We start from the raw sequence: 20,147 nt of genomic DNA, 5'->3' as shown, positions 1-20,147 counted from the left end.
TCTAGACAGGAGAGCGGGTTGCAAATTTTCCAGTTCTGGTGGACTTAGATTTGTTTCAGGCAATACAATAACACTGTATGCAAATTTGAGTTCAGGTAGAAGATCACAAGGTTGCTATAGTAGAAGAGGGTTCATGGCTTTGTTGCTACAACTTGCAAATACTCTCCAGGAGATCTATATCTTTGCTTAGTTAGCTTCTATCTGTACAGGCTCTGTTACCTGTACAGAGTGCAAGGAAGCTTTTTTCACTCTGACCTATTAGATGCTTAATAGCTGAAGGTGGATAAGATCAGATTTAATAACTGTCTCAAACCAAGGCCCAGGGTTCGTATGCGGCCCTCCAAGGTCATTTACCCAGCCCTCACTCAGGGTCAACCTAAGTCCGAAATGACTTGAAAGCACACAACAACAACAACAATCCTATCTCATCAGCCAAAACAAGCCCACACTTCCCACTGAAATACTAATAAGTTTATACTTGTTAAAATTGTTCTTCATTTTAATTATTGCATTGTTTGAAGTGTTTTTTTGCACTACAAATAAGATATGTGCAGTGTGCATAGGAATTCATTCATGTTTTTTTTTTTTTCAAATTATAATCCGGCCCTCCAACAGTCTGATGGACTGTGACCAGTCCCTCTGTTTAAAAAGTTGGAGGGCCCCTGGTCTAAAGGAAAGCTATGGTAATTATTGCAAGATCTAAGGTACAACATTAATATGAATTAATTGATATCTTTTGTTGCTACTAAGGGGTTGCAACGTACTTTATCTAAGTTGTTGTTTGTGCTATAACTTTAAGTTGCTGTAAGGTTCAAGGCTGTTTGTGCTACAGCTGTTTCAGTTAATTGAAGAGTTAATTGAGAGTGTTATTTTCATGTGTATAAAGATAGCTACTGTGTGTTTAGCCATTTGCCATTGTGCGTTTATGCTATTGTGCATCTATGCCTCTGTGCCGTTCTGCTTTGTGTAAGCCGGGGACTATGCTGCAGATGTCCTGTGAAGACACAGCCATGAGAAGAGGACAAGGATTCCTGCTTATCTCAGCTGAGTAGTGATATCTCTCAGAAGATATTGTTTCATGTTACTTTTGTGGAAACAGTAATCCTGCTACTTTGTTTTTGTATGCTGCTAATACTACAATATTTTCTTTTCTACTTTAAGCCGAAGTCTCGTGTGTTTTTCTTTTATGAGTAATTTCATCACACACACAGTTAACTGGGCTACAGTCAGTCTGCATGCTACTCATGCTAACGCATGACATCTTTGATTTTTGTTGTGCCATTAACTATTGAATTGTTGTTTAATGAAATATATAAGAATTAAAGGGGCAATAGGCATTCCTGGGCTAACTTTTCCAATTCCATGGAATGTGTTCATATCTGCTTTCTTTTACTGGCTGCAGAGGAAAGATTTTGTTAGGGGGGGATTAATAAGGTTACTGTAGCACAATGAGCAATTCTCCAAGTCTCCAGGAAAGGTCATGGTCACTTTAAAAACCCACTTTTATTTAGGGATGCTGACATTTAAAAGTTCCCCAGAAAGACATTTTATGTCCTACATTTTTATAATCCCTTCCATCCTACTGTATGTGGTTTAACTTCTTCATAGATATGCTAGGACATTCAGGATATATTAACGTGGCTTTTAGAACATTTCACGTTTCTGTGAAAAACACTGAGTGTATATACATTTACCACCATTCAGAAATCCAATTAGATTACATAAACATTTTTAAATGTTGTAAAGACTTTTAAAAAAGCTTTTGAAAGCTACTTATGAATAGTGGCAAAATCTTAACAAATTCACACGTGACTTGATGGACCTTGAACAAAATCTGTTAAAGCTTTTCTGTGGACCCAATTATTTGTGAAGTACAGTATACAGTATTTTTAAAGAAGCTATAGAGAACAAATGAACATAATTTACCCAATGTCAAATTCTTGTAGGTTTGTTTTTATGGAGAGGGAAAGCACATGCAACATAAATGGGCCGGCAGAACATTGGATAAGCAAAAATGTTGAATAATGAAGGATTATGGAAAACCCTTTTAAACATAAAACTATGTTATGATTTCACAAATTAAGCACCAAAACATCGTGTTTTATAACAAATCAACAAAAAAGTAGTTCAATACATGGTAACGTTATGTAGTAATTACTGTATTTATGAATTTAGCACCAAAACATTGTAATGCATTGAAACATCTGTGGATCTGGGCAGGAGGCAGACTGCATTGGATAATACAAAACATTGGATGAGCAAAGATTGGATAAGCAAACCTCTACTATACCTGTATTAACTAGGCCTGGGTAACAACGGAAAAATTTGTTTCTAAAATCGATTTGTATTTGGGGTTTTTTTTTGTTTTGATATTTAAAATAATTACAAAATTTTCCCTTAAAAAAGTTCGATATTTACGAAATTTCGTAAATGTGAAAAAAATTACAAAACATTAACGAATCGATTTCCGAAACAATAACGAATCGATTCGTTAATGGCGGACGCGACCGCGAAATACGCTAAAAAACCTCCAAAAACTTCTGAAGCTTCCCTCTCCCTCTGTTGTTGACTGTTGGTGTGATATTATAATTTTTTTTCACTAATTAAACAAAAAACTTGCCCCAGACATGCGGAAATAATAACGAAACGACCTCAGAACAATAACGAAACGAATACAATAACGAAATACGAAGCATTTACAAAACGTGTTTAAAAATTTGTTTTTTTAAAAAATTGCTCCAGAATGGTTTGTTATCGTTTTGTAATTGAAAAAATTAACGAATTATTAACGAATTATGAATTAACGAAACAAAACCGCCCAGCCCTAGTATTAACATGCATAATGAGATATTTTGGAGATAGGGCTGAAATCTAAACACAAAATAAATAGCTGGAAGGCAATTTTATACAATACTTTAATAATTTCTGCATGAAACAGAGTTTGTATCCACTGAACCACCAGAAAGCAAAGGCTGCCCATGTAGACAAGATCATATTTTGGAATATTTTGATTTTCAGATTTCCAAATAAGGGATAATCAGCCTGTCATATGTACTATCATAAAAGAAGTGTAGAATTAGACTAGAATTCTGTAAACCAGGGTTCAGATCCCTTCTCATCTACAAAACTCCAGTGTGTGGCCTTGAGCAAGTCATACCATTTCATGCTCAGATGAAAGCAATGCCAGTTCTCCCCTCCAAAGAAATCTTACCAAGAGAATCTTATGATAGGTTTATTTAAGGATTGCCATAAATTGGAAATAAAGAAACAATATGTTGGCTTAGTAATAGCTGCAGCATGTTTCAGAATTTGGAACTATGTTTAGAAAGACAGGTTTGAATATAGTATCATTCACTCTGAAATATGTCTTTCTTCATTATCTTGACTGATGCTTCTTTGAGGTATATTTTGATAACTCTATCCATCTCTCAGTGTTTTGCATACAGAGTGGGGAGAGTAAAAAAGATTTCACCAACTGCTGTCACATCCCCCACAGAGTTCCTTTCATGCAAAGGCTTAGCTATCTTCTTTTATGAGAAGGGGAATGTTCTAGACATGTAACAAAAATCCCCAGATATGTATAAAGTGATGCCCATGACAAGAATAGGGAGTTTGTTACATTCAGCAAACAGAGTGCATGCTTACCTTGTTTGAACTTATCGCTAAGAAAGAGGGAGACAATACTATCACTAAATTACAGGCAAACTGTAATCATATCATTCATTTTCATGTGCATAACTGTTATATGTCCATGTGTGCTAGGCAAACATATAGAATATATAGGCAGTCCCCAAGTTACAAACAAGATAGGTTCTGTTGGTTTGTTCTTAAGTTGAATTTGTATTCAAGTCAGAACAGGTGAATTTTGTAACCCCAGCCATATACATTCATCTGTCTGTCTGTGTGTCTGTCTGTAAGCTTTGGATAGCATAGGGAAGGGTGAACATGCCTGTGGTATTTGTTTTGCTGTCTGTGCCCCTGTTTAGAAGATTTCACCTCACTTTCACCTATGAGAATTGGATTTTGGGGAAAAATGGCTTGTTTTAGAAACAAGGTTTGTTGATAGAGCTTCAGTGGAGACACCTTTTCCCCATGGTAATTCATTCAGGAGTAAGTTTCCCTTCTGAGGGGTAGATTTATCTCACTTCCTTTAGTGTCACGATGCCAAGGCTCTGCCGTTATTTCCAGCAGAGGTGAATCAAACAAACACCCAGTTTGTATTAAACAATTTTAATACTGCAAAACATGATACATGACATTTAGTCTCACAGAGGTGAGACTAAGGGCCCTTCCACACAACTATATAACCCAGAATGTCAAGGCAGAAAACCCCACAATATCTGATTTGTACTGGGATATCTGAATCCACACTGCCATGTATTCCAGTTCAAAGCAGAAAATGTAGGATTTTATTCAGCTGTGTGGAAGGGGCCTAACTATAAGTCATTTGTAAGTCAGATGTTTGTTACTTGGGGTCTGCCTGTACATGTTTCTGCTTCCTCCTTCTTCTATATTCCCTGCATTTAAGAACGTATGCCTATAGACAACATTCAAATGTTTAAGTTTCAGCACTATTGTTCTCCTCGGTTTTATCCATTTTTTTCTAAGGTTTGTAGTAAATAATAAATAGAATTATTTTACTTAGGTCCTGCTGTAGGGCCACTTATTAGAATATTACGTATACTGTGACATCAGGGTGGTAAATCTATAAGTTGTTTACTAGGCTGGCATGCTGAGTTTTTAATAAGTTGACGGGCAACTTGAAAGCTCATATACATACACATATTTAAAGAACAGATTAATTCTCAGATGAGTTGAGCTCTGTTGGTGTCTTCCTGGAAAGGACACTCTTCAATGTTATAAAATTGACTTAGGAATAGTGGCTCAACTAGCAATATATATACACACGCGCGCACACACATACTTTATTTTCATTATCCCTGTGGTAAATTACTGTGGCTGAAGAGTCTTTCTTATCTGGCAGAAGTATTAGTCACTGGACCCTGGGTCCTTCCATTTACAGTTTCAGTCCCTTCAAGGATGCTAAAAGAAGGGCAGAAATCCTAAACTCTGCTAAATGACTGAGGGGAAAAGCAAACTTTATGGTTTATCAACATTCCCTTTAAGAAGCTCCACATTTTGATGTAGTTTACAAGCCTGAATGTCAGGTCTGAACCGCAGAAAGCCATACTTCTACAAAGGAGATGGGGTGGTTTCTTGTGGTTTCTGTCTGAGCCATTGATTTTGTAAAGCTCTCTAAAAGCACATGACCTCTTAAACGTATCTTGTTTCTAGATGGCAGAATAATGGAATATGATTGGTCTCCAAGCACTTATTGCTGGTCTTTTTTCCCAGTGTCTGTGTCACTGTCATGCTCACACACTTTCCTTAGCTATTTTTGTGTCTGCCTCCTTTCCCTGGTGAAGAACCTCAGCTGTTGTCCTTCTGAAAAAATACCAATAGCAAAGCTGCCTCTGGCTGGCTCAATGAAGAATATAGAGACAGTGGCTACATTTCTGTACCTCTAAAGATCATGGAGAGAGAGTTCCCTGGAGAAGAAATTCAGCAGACCCTTGGTCTTCCCTGGGACACCGACAAGGTCACAGAGGATGAAGAGAAGCAGCTTTGTCAGTGAGTAATAATATATCATTTTGCAAAGCTCCTTCATCATTTCTGCACAATGATATAATCGGTTTGAGCTCTATGTGGAGGCATAGAAAAATGGCATTTGGCCCTTTGACATTCAATGCAACTGCTGATTTGTATAGCTAGAGGTAATATTGTTGTGCACCAGCAAATACTTCTGTTTCTATGCAGGATGTATGATATATATTAAGTGTGAAGAAAAGTAAAGTTGAGTACTGCTAATTCATGCACTTGTATTGCAGTATGATATGACTCTCTCTTATTTCCCCCCCCCCCCCCAACCTATCAGCATAAGCTATATGCCTTCATTATTAGTCCAGAGGCAACTTGAAGACAATATAAAATTGTTTTATATTGATGTGTAAGGGATACTGTCTGTACGTTTTAAATATCCAGGATAACCTAATGTCATGTAATGCCAAAGTGAAGCTGAACGGTCAGCAAATTGTCAGAGTAATAATATCGGAATGTCAACTTTCCTTACCTTTTAATTGCATTTTTTGAAAAGATTAAATGTTATTAAAATTCCAAAAATCAAGAGAAATAGCTGATCTGGCTTTCAAATGGGTTAAATATTGAAAATGGCACTGTATTTATTTGTTCTACAAATACACACACACACACACACACACACACACACACACACTGATGGGTTTTTTTTAACCACAGCAGTAGAAATGAATGAAAATAATTTAAATAAAAAACAAATTAATAAAGAGGATGTAAAATATTTGCTCCTCTCATTTTGCTAACTGTTCTATTCGCCATAACTGTGGCATCTTCTCTTTGTTGCCAGCAGAAGTATAATGACATAAGGCAGAAGAACTAATTAAATGACTAATAAACAGTTTTAGGTTATATTGAAAAATAGCGCCATTTTATTTATTTATCTGTTCTTATCAGTATGACTTCCATTTTAGAGGGGCAATGCTTTTTCTCCAGGTTTCAGTCCAGACTTTAAAACAGTTATCCAAATATTATTTTGATGATAGGCAGCAGCTCAGTTAGCTCCTTTAAAATCTCATTCAAAATCTGGAGTGGGTTCAGTGCACCACTGACATGGACAGTACTGCCAGCTACTCCTTTTTTTCCCCATGCTTCTTCCAAAAACTCAATGGTAGATCTGTCAAAAATTCCCCCCTTTTCACCTACATATCTCTGAATATTTGTAGTCCAGAAAAATAACATTTCCAAGCTTCAAAAAAGCAATATTCCTGGCTTTCCTCTAGCACATTCTGTTAGGGTTCCTTGTTGTTTATTCATTCAGTTGCTTCCATCTCTTTGTGATTTCATGGACCAGCCCATGCCAGAGCTCCCTGTTGCCCATCACCACCATCAGCTCCTTCAAAGTCAAGCCAGTCACTTCAAAGATACCACCCATCCCTCTTGCCCTTGGATGGCCCTCTTTCTTTTTCCTTCAATTTTCCCCAACATTATTGTCTTCTCTAAGCTTTCCTGTCTACTCATGATGTGGTCAAAGTACTTCATCTTTGTCTCTAATACCCTTTCCTCCAATGAGCAGCTGGGCTTTATTTACTGAAATGTGGACTGGTTGGATCTTCTGTCAGTCCAAGGCACCCTTAAGGAAGTGTGATTGGTCCAAAACCACACATTCTGGGATTTTTGTCACAGCACACCAATTTAAAACTGGCCCGTCTTCCTCTAAGCCAGGTATTCTGTCTGCAACACCATCATTTGCTGAGATAGCATAATATTCAGGTTTCTACCCTTTCCATTAAAGAACTTCAGTTGCACTGCTTTCCCTTATCTGCTCTTCTAGAATTGGTTTTTAAATGAATGCTACAACCATGACTTCATCCTTAACCTTTTTTCTCCACTTGTCAGGAGGCTTTTCCACAAAGCTCCTCAGAAGACAGCCTTTCCACAATGCCACCTAAGTTCACACTGCCTTTTGCATGCTGCTCTTGCCAGGCAGCAGATGCATAGCAAGAATGCAGAATATATTTTTAAGAGCTGTTTGCCACTTGTTCAGCAGTGCCAGCCATACTCAAGGAAGACACAAAGGCACCAAGGCTGGAAAAGAGACAAATTACAAGATCCCCTAGCTCATTTGTCCAGAACAGGGAACTTCTGTAAGTTTTGCTAAGGCAGCAGTTTCTTTGGTCTCCAAGGGTCCATCTCCATTGGCAAATTTCCCATTCTCTTGCAGTGTTTCTATACTTGTGCATATGCAGACTGAGGAAATTGTCTGATGATTGCTGTAAAGGGATCACTTGGCCATTTCAGCAATGGCTGCTCCTTGGTAGAACAGTGGATGTTTTTGTTTTTGTCATCATCATCATCATCATCATCATCATCATCATCATCATAATCATCATCAATTTACTGCCACTAATGTGCATGATGATTTACAAGTAAACCCTCCCCCCCTCCAAAAAAAAAAACAATGGACTTTGCCAAAAGTGTACATATAAAAGCAGCTCCCAAGTTATGAGCAAGATAGCTTCTGTAGGTTTGTTTTTATGTTGAATTTGTAAGTCAGAACAGGTACATTTTTAAAGTGTAACTCCAGTCAGATAAATAGGAGGATAGATAAGCTTTGCATAGTATAGGAAAGGATTAACACCCATGTGATATTTCTTTTCCTGTCCTTGACCCTGTTGAGAAGATTTCACCTCAATTTCTGTCCCTGTTATAATTAGGTTTTGAAAAATGGGGCTAGTTATGGAAACAAGGATTGGTGATAAAGCTTCAGTTGAGACACCTTTTCCCTCTAATAACTCTTTTAGGAGTGAATTCCCTTTCTGGGGGTAGATTTCTCTCATTACTGGTTGTCTCACCCCCGTTCTTAACTATGAGTCATTTGTAAGTCAGATGTTTGTAACTTGGGGACTGCCTATACACAGAAAGGGAAGGAATGAATAACAAAGCTAAAGCACTTCACAGCAGCTATCCAAGGTTCTGAATCCCCCCCCCCCCCCCGCACTCATCACCCTGGTTAGAAGATAGAACTAAAACTAATAGCAGTTTCAATGCCACCAAGTCCCTCTTGGCATTTTAATACTGTTCTTCCTAGATAACAGGGACTCTGAATTTCATGCCAGTCTCCCTGAAGTCTAGCCCGTATTCATCTGTTGGAGGTCCAAGATTTAAGTCTAGTTCGTGGGCTGGGGTTAGGACTTTTAGTTCTGCTTAAAACCTGGAACTCCACTGACATGGGAAGACCCACCATCCTTGAATATATCCCTTTGGCTGTAATAATCAGATATTTTAACAGCCTTCAGAATAGAATAGAATAGAATAGAATAGAACAGAATAGAATAGCTTTTCACTGTGTTTTATAATAAAATTTAATTTATATCCCACCCTATCTCCCTGGGGGACTCAGGATGGATTCCAACAAACAGAAAGGCAAATGTTCAATGCCTCAGTAGCAGTAAATACTGTACAAATATGAAAACACAAGATAACCCACATAAAGAGCAACTTAAGCATAATAACATCTATAATTTAAATAAAACATAATCAATTGAAAATGATAACTAACATAGAGCTTAAACATAAAACATCCGACTTAATATATCAAAACAACACGAAGGTTCACAGGTGTGTGCATAGACTGTATGGCCAAAGTTGTTAAACGGGCTAATGTGATCTAACAAGGCCAGGGTGCATTTATACTATTTATACTAGTCTGGTACTAGTTTGTCTTCATCTAATCCTGCTTCTCTCCATATGCTTGTGAGCAAAGATAGGTATTCATCTGTTTTTTGAAGGAGAGAAGGAAGGGGGGCAGCTTAATTTCTTTAGGGAGTGAGTTCCAGAGGAGTAGGGCGGTCACAGAGAGAGTCCTCTCTCTTGTTCCCGCCAGCTGTGCTTGAGATGGGAGTGGGAACGAGAGCAGGGCCTCTTGATCCTGCAATATTTCGCTGTAAGAGCCTTTCACAGACTCACTATGGCATAAGATCAAAAACTTGCCCATGTTTAGTTAGATTTTACTGAGTCATGTGAGCCTTTCTACCCAACTACTCTATTCCCACATGCACCTCAGAAAACAGGGGACATAATGCTATGTTCCTCAGTGAAGATGGTGTCTCTTAATGTGCCATTTCCCTCACTTTATGTATCATGTAAAGCACCATTGGGATCATCAACTCAAAGAAGTTGAAAAACTCCCCAGATAATTAGTCTCTGAGGATGTACCAGTTTAGTAGGTTCTCTACCCAAATTTCTCAGCTGTTGAAGGCCGTTGGGATTCATCAAGGATTCATATCTCCATTGCAACCAAGACTACTATCAGAGGATAACTCTTTTTGCTCTACTAAAATATAGCTGGGAGAATCGGGAAGCTCTGGTTTCCCATTAGACTTCTCCTCAGATGCAACAGGCCGCTCTAACTAACTTGTCGAGAAATTAATATCAGCCCTGGTCAACATAGCCAAATGGAAGCTTCACAGGAGTTGCAGTTCAATAACATCTGGAAAGCCTGATATGCCACATCATTGTTAAGCAGCACCAAGTAATTCTAAATAAGGCAATATTACCCATGTCCTGGAATTCCCTTTTGCAGGAAACTGTCTTTCTTATTGTCTTTCCATTGCTGTTGTCTTTCTGTCAGAAAGCAAAAACCATTTTATTTTGGAAGGCATTTGGTTTTTAACTCATTGTAGGAGATGGAATTTTTCATGGAGGGTTTTTTTTATGTCTCAATATATTTTATATTATTCTTAACTTGTATTTGTTAAAAGGAATGTAGTCTAATTTTGTATTAATTGCTTTAGTTCTACTTTGTTTTAAAAGGTTTTAAGCTGCTATAAATTATGTGCAGAGGGAAATACAAATACAGTAAAAATAAAAGGAGAGTCTTAAATTTACAATAGATTGACTTGATTTCCTTTGTTTCCCCAGCCATGTGTTGACTGCTCTACCCTTTTCGGAATTCATTTTGAGACTATTCATGCTTGTATATCTCAGCTGGAGAATGTTGAATCCCAAAATGTATTGCTTGTGGCATATATATATATATATATATATATATATATATATATATATATGATTTGTATGCTTCCTTTCTCTACAAATAGGGATGCTATTCACCCTAGAGCAGAAAATGGGAGGACCATTATACAATATGAAAATAAAGTCACATTGGTTCAAAAGCCCAAACTAAGCATGGGTGACTAATATATTTTTTCTAATGAAAATCCCACTGCCTTACCTGTACTAGTAATATGTATATGTGTGTGTGTATGTGTGTGTATATATATATATATATATATATATATAGAGAGAGAGAGAGAGAGAGAGAGAGAGAGTGTTAACAAGTGGCAACAAATTATGTTTTATCCAGGGCTTATAAAATTACTTGGTACAGTTGGTACAGTTCCTAAAATCTACTAATCACATGGGATCATTAGTCCAAAAAAGTGTTTACTCTAGCCCTGGAGCACCTTTTCACCCAACACCACACAATGTTCAGGTATTTATTTATCGTGTCATCAGCAACCATTGTATTACAATTCCAACAGAGCAAAACAAACACAGAGATTAAAAAGAAAAAGAAAGAAAGAAAAAAAACCACACAGATTTTGTAAATTTGGTATTTGGTTAAATGTCCTTTGACCAGTATCTGGCCACTTGGAGTGCCTCTGGGGTTGCTGCAAGAAGGTCCTCCATTGTGCATGTGGCAGGGCTCAGGGTGCATTGCAGCAGGTGGTCAGTGGTTTGTTCTTCTCCGCACTCGCATGCCGAGGATTCCACCCTGTAGCCCCATTTCTTAAGATTGGCTCTGCATCTCGTGGTGCCAGAGCGCAATCTGTTCAGCGCCTTCCAAGTCGCCCAGTCTTCTGAGTGCCCAGGGGGGAGTCTCTCATCTGGTATCACCCATGAATTGAGGTGCTGGGTTTGGGCCTGCCCCTTTCGGACTCTCGCTTGCTGGGGTGTTCCAGCGAGTGTCTCTGTAGTTCTAAGAAAACTATGTCTTGATTTAAGTCGTTGACGTGCTGGCTGATACCCAAACAGGGGATGAGCTGGAGATGTCTCTGCCTTGGTCCTTTCACTATTGGCTGCTACTTCCCGGCGGATGTCAGGTGGTGCAATACCGGCTAAGCAGTGTAATTTCTCCAGTGGTGTGGGTCGCAGACACCCCATGATAATGCGGCATGTCTCATTAAGAGCCACATCCACTGTTTTAGTGTGATGAGATGTGTTCCACACTGGGCATGCATACTCAGCAGCAGAGTAGCATAGCGCAAGGGCAGATGTCTTCACTGTGTCTGGTTGTGATCCCCAGGTTGTACCAGTCAGCTTTCGTATGATGTTGTTTCTAGCGCCCACTTTTTGTTTGATGTTCAGGCAGTGCTTCTTGTAGGTCAGAGCACGGTCCAAAGTGACTCCCAGGTATTTGGGTGCGCTGCAATGCTCCAGTGGGATTCCTTCCCAGGTAATCCTCAGAGCTCGGGATGCTTGTCTGTTCTTAAGGTGAAAGGCGCATGTCTGTGTTTTAGATGGATTAGGGATCAGATGGTTTTCCCTGTAATAGGCAGTAAGAGCACCTAGAGCTTTGGAGAGCTTCTGTTCTACCATCTCACAGCTCCCTGCTTGAGCAGTAATGGCACGATCGTCAGCATAAATGAAACTCTCTGTCCCTTCTGGCAGTGGCTGGTAATTTGTGTAGATGTTGAACATGGATGGAGCAAGCACGCTCCCCTGAGGCAGGCCGTTCTTCTGTTTCCGCCATCTGCTTCTCTGGCCCTGGAACTCAACAAAGAAGCTCCTGTTTTGTAGCAGGTTTCCTATGAGGCGGGTGAGGTGGTAGTCCTTTGTGATATTATACATTTTTCTCAGGAGGAGGCGGTGGTTCACAGTATCATAGGCTGCTGACAAGTCTATGAAGACAGCTCCTGTGATCTGCTGCCTTTCAAAGCCATCTTCTATGTGCTGGGTCAGGTTCAGCACTTGCGATGTGCAGCTTTTGCCTTTTCTGAAGCCAGCTTGCTGTGGGATCAGACAGGGGTCTATATTTTCCATAATTCTATGCAAAATAAGTCTCTCCAGAACTTTGTAGAGGTGGCACAACAGGGAGATTGGTCTGTAGCTTTTTGGGTCATTACGGTCTTTGCCTGGCTTCAAGATGGCGATGACTCTTGCTTTCCTCCAGATTTTGGGGATCTGACAGGATGCAGTGCAGTTGTTCATCAGCTCCAGCAGCCAGCGCCTTGCTTTTGGACCAAAGTTCTTGATTTGTTCCATCCGTAGATCATCCAAGCCAGCTGCTTTGCCATTCTTACATTTGTTGAGAGCCATGTCCAATTCAGTAGATGTAAAGGGTTCATGGAGGTTGTTGTTCTCAATCTCTGGTTGTCTGGCTATTGGTTTCTTTCCTACTTTGGTGGCAAGGTTGGGTTTCCCATTCTTCAAGAGTTGGTGTGCTATCTGATCTGCCTTTATGTTGGCATGGGTATTAGTTTGTGAGGGATCGTTGCTCAGCCGTCTCAGCAGCCTCCACGCCTTCTGGCTGCTCCTGCCCATGTCGACCTCTGTGATCAACTTGATCCACTATTCTTTCTTGGCTTCAGAGATGGAAGACACAATGCTCTGCGCTGCCTGAAGAGTCTGCTCACTGAATGGGTCTTCGTTGTGGAGCCTGTAATAGTTTTCCAACAAGGCAGCTGTTTCAGAAGTAATGCCCTGGAGGTAGTGGGTTCTGCAGCCTCTCGGTATAGAGGCCCGTGAGCAGGTTTTCACTATTTCAATAAAATGTTCGTATTCCTCAGGGACTGGCGCGACCGATGTGATCATGTCGTCTAACATGTCTGAGAATTTAGTCCAATCTGCCTTTCTGAAGTTGTATCTTCATTTAAATCGAACTTCCTGAGGCCTTATTGTTGGGAACAGTTGGCATATTATTGGTCGGTGCTGTGGGTTTGGGATTGGTGGTCCCACTGATTTGGTGCATTGCTGTACGATGCTGTCGCTCACAAATAAGAGGTCTGGGTTATAACCTCGGTGCCATCTCCCGCTGTTGTAGGATGGTGGGAGCTTGCTATCATGGATGAGTGATAGTTTGTGCAGTTCAGACCAGGACAGGACAGCCTCTCCATTTCTGTCCTCTTGGGCATAGCCCCATACATGGCTATGGCTGTTGAAGTCACCAATTACTACCGCCCTTTGGTGCCTGTCAAAGTTCTCGGGGGAGGAGAAGCAGAAATCTTCATTTGGGGGCTTGTACACAGAGGTGATGGTGATGTTATTAAGCTCTACTGTTATAACCTCGATATTGTTTTCTTCAGTGTTGTGGGCACTGCTGACTTGGAGGCCTGGTTTGACAAAGACAGCACTTCCATACTGCGCATGTGGTCTTTCTGCTACTAGGATCATTCCTGGAACTTTGGGTCATTTCTGTCGTTCATCCCTGTGTGTTTCTTGGACACACAGCACGTCACATTTCTTATCTCGGCACAGTTCATAGAGCAGTTGTTCTTTGGCAGCTGACATTCCTTCGATGTTGATTGCGATTATTGTCATGGTTGGTCCTGAAAAGGACCGTTGGTTGTTTTGCTTCCTTGTTTGCATGCTTCAAGTCGTCTCCGGTTGCTTCTGGGTTGAGAGAATCGGCCGTCTACGAAGACGTTGCCTAGGGGACGCCCGGATGTCTTGCAATCCTGCGAGGAGGCTTCTCTCATGTCCCCCAATGAGAGGAGGCTTCTCTCATGTCCCCCAATGTTCAGGTAATCTGATAAATAAAAGTGTATTAATGAATAAGTATAAAAGGAAAAAAGCAAGTAAAAAAAGAAGCAACAAATGTACAAAAAGTAATTCCCAATGAGATCAAGAGTTCATCAGCTTTTGAACCAAGGCATCAAAAAGCAATCCACTGATTCCTGAGTTAACATAAAGCAAAAGAATACTTCAGCCGAGTATTGTTCAAAAGTTATATCCATAAACAAGAAAACAGGAACACAAGAAAGGCAAACCCCCCAAGAACATGAAGTCATAAACAGGAATCAAATCAAGAATCTTAAAATACAGGAACCAGGACTTTAGGATTAGAAACCAGGAGCTGTTTCCCCTTTCTACAATGTTGTTCCCATTAAAGACCTAAGAGCCCAGACATCACTTAAAAAGCCTCAATCCCTTCCATGACATCACTTCACATACACCTGCTTTTTCTCTCCTTATCTTTAAGCCTCTAAGTAAAATGAGTTTGTCTTTGCTTTACATTCTGCCTCCTAATTTATTGTTTATATGTTGGGTCAGATGATGGTTTTCTGTATTATATAGTTGTCTTTTTCTATTTTGTTTGCCACTTTGAGTCCCATTTGTGGGGGGAAAGTGAGAATAAAAGTAAATAAATAATAATAATAATTTCAAGGCAGCTTGATCTGGAAAAACCTTTGTTTCCCACATTCTCCTCTGAAGGCAACTCTGCCCTATTCTCGTGTGAACTGATATCACTGGTAATAGCCTGGAGATTCCAAAATATTTCCCTCCAGGAACCTGCTATCTTCCACAGACTTCTTGGAAATTACAGGTGGCAATCCATCATCCCCTTCCTCATCTTCTGAGCACTCAGAAAGCTCATCTGATGCTTGCCAGGCTACAACAAAAAGTAACTTTTCCCAAACTCTGGCTTACCTAATAGGGCAAATGGCAGCTTGTGAAAAAATTCTACACCAAAATTGCAAGTAGCAATTATTTGAACAAAACCAAACTGTAGCGTCACTGTTTGTGTACCAGTAGCCACATTCAGTCGAGCCCTAAAAACTCCACATATAATTTTAATTTTCAGATGACGTCTGTGTATGACCTTTCATTCTCTTCTGTATACCACACCATTCTTATTATTAGATTTAAAGGTTACAAATAAGACAACAATGAAATCTGGAGTCTTTCAGAGAAAGGATCGTGGTAAAATACTGATCCAAAGCCCATTAGTACACATTGTGGCATTTCCCGCAACTCAAGGATTTGATGTTGGGCAATGTAGCCAGCCTGAAAATTGCAATGTACTTATATTGCTTTCTTCATTTGTCCAAACATATACTAAAAAGTCCCTTTGAAGACAGTGATTACATTTTGACCTTTTAGAGCTTGCTCTGAGAGTAAAGATTTTTATCTCATGTTACAGATAATTGCTGACTGAATTTAATGCAATCCTCCCAAAGAGCAGGAACTGAAGAGCTAGGGATGTCTGAGATTTAATAGATCATTTATCTTGACTAGGAAGGCAACCTGAGCCCTCTCCCCATCACTATTTCTTACCTACCGGCAGCATCTATTGCTTCATACTCATTTCTTACTAACTTCACTAAAAGATTGTAATCCTGTGGGTATTTAACCCTTTCCCATTACAGTAGGAACACAACTTTAAATTATTTTCTTACCCCATGAATTCCAACATCCTCTCTGCCACCATTGTGGAAGATTTCAATTTACCCTGGATGGTACCAAGCTATTGACAAAACAGTGCATGGTAGCTCTGTATTCCTGTTGCTGAAATTTGGAGCCATTGTTTACATCCATGCCAATTTCAAAGCTGCATTGTACATTTAGTTCTGTGATCAGTATGTGACTCTGTGGGGTTATTATGTCCCATTGTAGTGCTGGAAGATTAATAATGTAACATCCAACATTTCAAAAATGACAACTAAGACACGTGCAGGATCAAGCAATATCAGAGTGGTTGAGATGGCAAAAGAAGGACACACAACCTGTGGGAAATACAGCAGTTTGAATTTTATCTTAGCATACACTGGAAGGCAAATTATCTTCTATCTTCTCTCACCCATGTTGAGGCAATTAAAGCTAACTAATTTTGAGTTTGTTTAAAGTTTCTAGTAATTGAAGTAAACAAAGCATGAAGGAGGAAAATGGATGACAGAGGAAAAACTGGGACATTTTAAAATCAGTTGAAAAAGTGGAATAACATAGGCTAAATCTGGATTCAAGTTCTTGCTAAATGAGGACAGTTAGAGAATATGTATCCCAAAAGACTGGCATAATTTCAGTGAGTATAAATAATAGTTTTGCCAGCCACTATTATTTTAAATGTATTATGTATATGCCAACCTCACCTTATTCCTAGAGAATAATTAAACCCCATAGAATGTCCCCCTGTACCTCCCAATGGATAAATCACTTAGGTTATCCTATTCCACCCTATGTCCTCTGTTTTTATCTTTGCACCTGGCCTAGCCCATCGTGATTAATTACTTGTTCCTAATTTTTATTTTATTTCATACCCAGTGTTATATCCCACTGTGTTAATTTCCTTTTACTGTTTGTATGTTAATGTTTTTATTGCTGTACTTTATTTTTATTTTTATTATTACTTGCTGTATGTATTTTATTTTTTTACTGTATTCATTGGGCTTGGTCTCCTATTAGCTGCCCCGAGTCCCAGAGGGGAGATGGTGGCGGGATATAAATAAAGTATAATAATAATAATAATAATAATAATAATAATAATAATAATAGAGAGCAGGCTTTGAGGCCAAAATTATAGATTTTGATACGACCCATGGATAAGTCAAGGGTCATTCTGTGGAGAGGAGAAAGCACCAACGCTGCTTCAGGGGGTTGGCTGCCCTGGCCACCACTGCCATTTCGCCATTTAGCCATTTAAAAAGGCCAGAAGTAGTAGAGAGTAGAGGGGGTCAGTGCTTCTTTAGGTTCTCCCAGAACAGACTAATCTCTGTGCTCAAATAAGGTAATTGTTCTTTTTTTAAAAAAAGATTTGAGGTAAAAGGCTGACATTGATCCATAGATAAGTCGACCCAGGCTTTTTGGGTTGAAATTAGTATATAGAGTATGCAATGCATCATTCATTGACCCTGAAAAGAAGGCCAATAGATATAGTAGTTGTCAATGCTAATTTATGTGTGTAGATAGATACGCTTAGAATTTAATTTAATTTAATTTAAATTGGACTGCCTAAGAGCATAGTTGAGAAGACTTTGATTAAGTGGCTAGTGTTCCTTGTCCGCCAGCAGCTCTGATTCTGAGGGTTAGCTACATGGTCCCTGATGCTCTTCGTTCTGAGGGTGTTTTTTCTTTAAATCAGTCTTTCATAATCTCAATCTAGCATAGCCAATAGTCAAGAATGATAGTAGACATAGTTATATGACAGCTGTAATCCTATCATGTCTGTAGAATTATCACAGGTAAAAACTGAAATAGACTCTCTGTGTATGTGTGTGTGTGAGAGAGAGAAAAAGTGGAGGGAGAAGACAAGGGAGGAAAGAGGGAGAAGTTGCTCAGCTTCTGTCATATCAGTTGGAAGGCTTTGCTTGAGAGATCCTGTATTATATTTCCCATTTTTCAACATGGTCCTGGAAAAGAGTGCTGTACTTTGATCATGTCATGAGATATGACTCACTAGAAAAGACAATAATGCTTGGTAAGGTAGAAGTCAGTAGGTAAAGAGGACAGGTTCACTCAAGGAGGCCACATCTCCAAGTCTACAAGACCTGAACAAGGCTGTTGTTAACAAGATGATTTGGAGTTCATCAGAACTCAAAGTTGACAGCAGTTAACAATTTTTCAACAAGGATCAAGGGCCTTTTGTTTTCAGTACCAAAAGTGCTTTAGAAAAGATTTTACATTTCAGGATTCCTGTAAACCTCTGTCAGAATCCGTGTGATGTAGGGGTTTGAGAGGTCAACAACCTGGCCGCAGATCTTTGCACTACTTGCTGTGTCCGAACTGTCTTCATAGACAACCCCACGTAGAGTGTATTGCATTAATCCATCCAAGATGTAACTAAGGCATGGACCACCATGGCCAGATCAGGTCTTAGCCCCTCTGAACCTGCCACGATTGTCTTCTTTGTTTCAAACTCTATTGTAATTCATCTCTCTCTCTTCTCTCTTTCTCTTTCCTTCTGATTTTTAAAATTTTGACTTGATTTATTTTTTCCATTTTAATTTTTTTTGTGTTCTTCTTTTCATCAGCAGGCATCTTTCCCCATAAATAATTTATCTCTGTCTGCAGAAGATGTCTCCCCTTGTGACAGCTGAATGCAAAACAAAGGTGCTGTTGGGTTGTGCTTTATATTCGAAAACCTATCAAGCCAGAAATGATTTCCTTCTCAAAGGGATACATGTGCAAGAGCACTGAACTATAGAAATGTGTACTCAAATAGTTCTTACCGCCTATTTCCATCCCCTTCCTGGATGAGATTTTTAAAAAATCCTGTAATGGACTTTCTTTGCAGATTTTTGTTAGGGGGGCCTTGTATTTAGATATCTTAACACAATCTCCTTGCAGTAGAAGTCAAGCTGATTGACTGGCCATTTAGAAGAAGGAGCATCCACAACTTTCCACAGCTCTTTGTTTCAAATAGACACAACAATATATATATATATATATATATATATATATATATATATATATATATGTGAATCCACTTAAATTAAGAGTTAGATTAGATTATTTCAACATTTCTTTAGAACAAGGATAGGCAACCAGGTAAGACCAGGGGCAGCATTAGCTCCCCAAGAAAACTTGGTGAGGCACAATCTTACCAACTCATTTCTTCCAAAATAAATAAATAAATAAATAAATAAATAAGACTTTGTCTCCAAATGTCTTCGGGGAGATATGGGGTTATTTTTATCTGCTTATGAAGTCTACCAGGGCCATCATGAAACTATTTTTTAACACCAGAAAGTGATCAGAAGTCAGTTTCTGTTTCATACAAGACTCTCTTGGTCTTAAATTTGCTTTGGAGGGGCAAACATGCTTTAGAGGGGTTTTTGAGACAATTCTTTTTTTAAAAAAAATCACAAAAATATGTTTTGAACCCTTGTGTGGTGGAGATACTTTCCAAACCCCAGAGTTCATTTTGGGGACTATAAAACAAACAAACAAAACCACCTCATGTGAGAGTGGGCTGCACTTTGCTTAGCGAGCTGTAAACTGCTTCATGAGAAAATATTTTCTAGATATACACATTGAGTGAAGTTCTAAGAAGACAATGTAGTCTTCTACAATAATGCATAAAAGAGGAAGAGATTTTATGGGATGAAAAGTCTGAATTATCCTTTCCCAGATTTTCCAGTGGGGATGAATGCCACCTGATTCCCACATCTGGTTTAGTTTAATGGTGAACAGTGGGGAAAATGCCCTGGCTCAATGGTTGAGCATACAAACTGAAGGTCTTATTCCTGATAGTTTCAGGTTGTTGTTGTTGTTCATTCGTTCAGTCGTCTCCGACTCTTCGTGACCTCATGGACCAGCCCACGCCAGAGCTCTGTCAGCCGTCACCACCCCCAGCTCCTTCAAGGTCAGTCCAGTCACTTCAAGGATGCCGTCCATCCATCTTGCCCTTGGTCGGCCCCTCTTCCTTTTGCCTTCCACTTTCCCCAGCATAATTGTCTTCTCCAGGCTTTGCTGTCTCCTCATGATGTGGCCAAAGTACTTCAACTTTGTCTCTAGTATCCTTCCCTCCAGTGAGCAGCCGGGCTTTATTTCCTGGAGGATGGACTGGTTGGATCTTCTCGCAGTCCAAGGCACTCTCAGAACTTTCCTCCAACACC

The 20,147-nt window shown here is 39.4% G+C and overlaps 1 protein-coding gene across 1 annotated transcript in view; it reads left to right on the top strand.

Annotated features, from left to right (window-relative positions):
- The first annotated feature begins 5,467 nt into the window (after positions 1–5,467).
- FRMPD4 (FERM and PDZ domain containing 4) overlaps positions 5,468–20,147 on the top strand; it is a 392,551-nt gene continuing 377,871 nt past the window's right edge. Inside the window, exon 1 of the mRNA XM_067466806.1 lies at positions 5,468–5,631. Coding sequence (XP_067322907.1) covers positions 5,534–5,631 — 98 coding nt within the window. The 5' untranslated portion in view covers positions 5,468–5,533. The remainder of the gene's footprint in view (positions 5,632–20,147) is intronic.

This window comes from Anolis sagrei, chromosome 3 (assembly GCF_037176765.1).
Source record: "Anolis sagrei isolate rAnoSag1 chromosome 3, rAnoSag1.mat, whole genome shotgun sequence".
NCBI lineage: Eukaryota > Metazoa > Chordata > Lepidosauria > Squamata > Dactyloidae > Anolis > Anolis sagrei.
The sequence above is the reverse complement of the archived record's forward strand: the minus strand, read 5'-3'. Positions and strand labels throughout refer to the sequence as shown.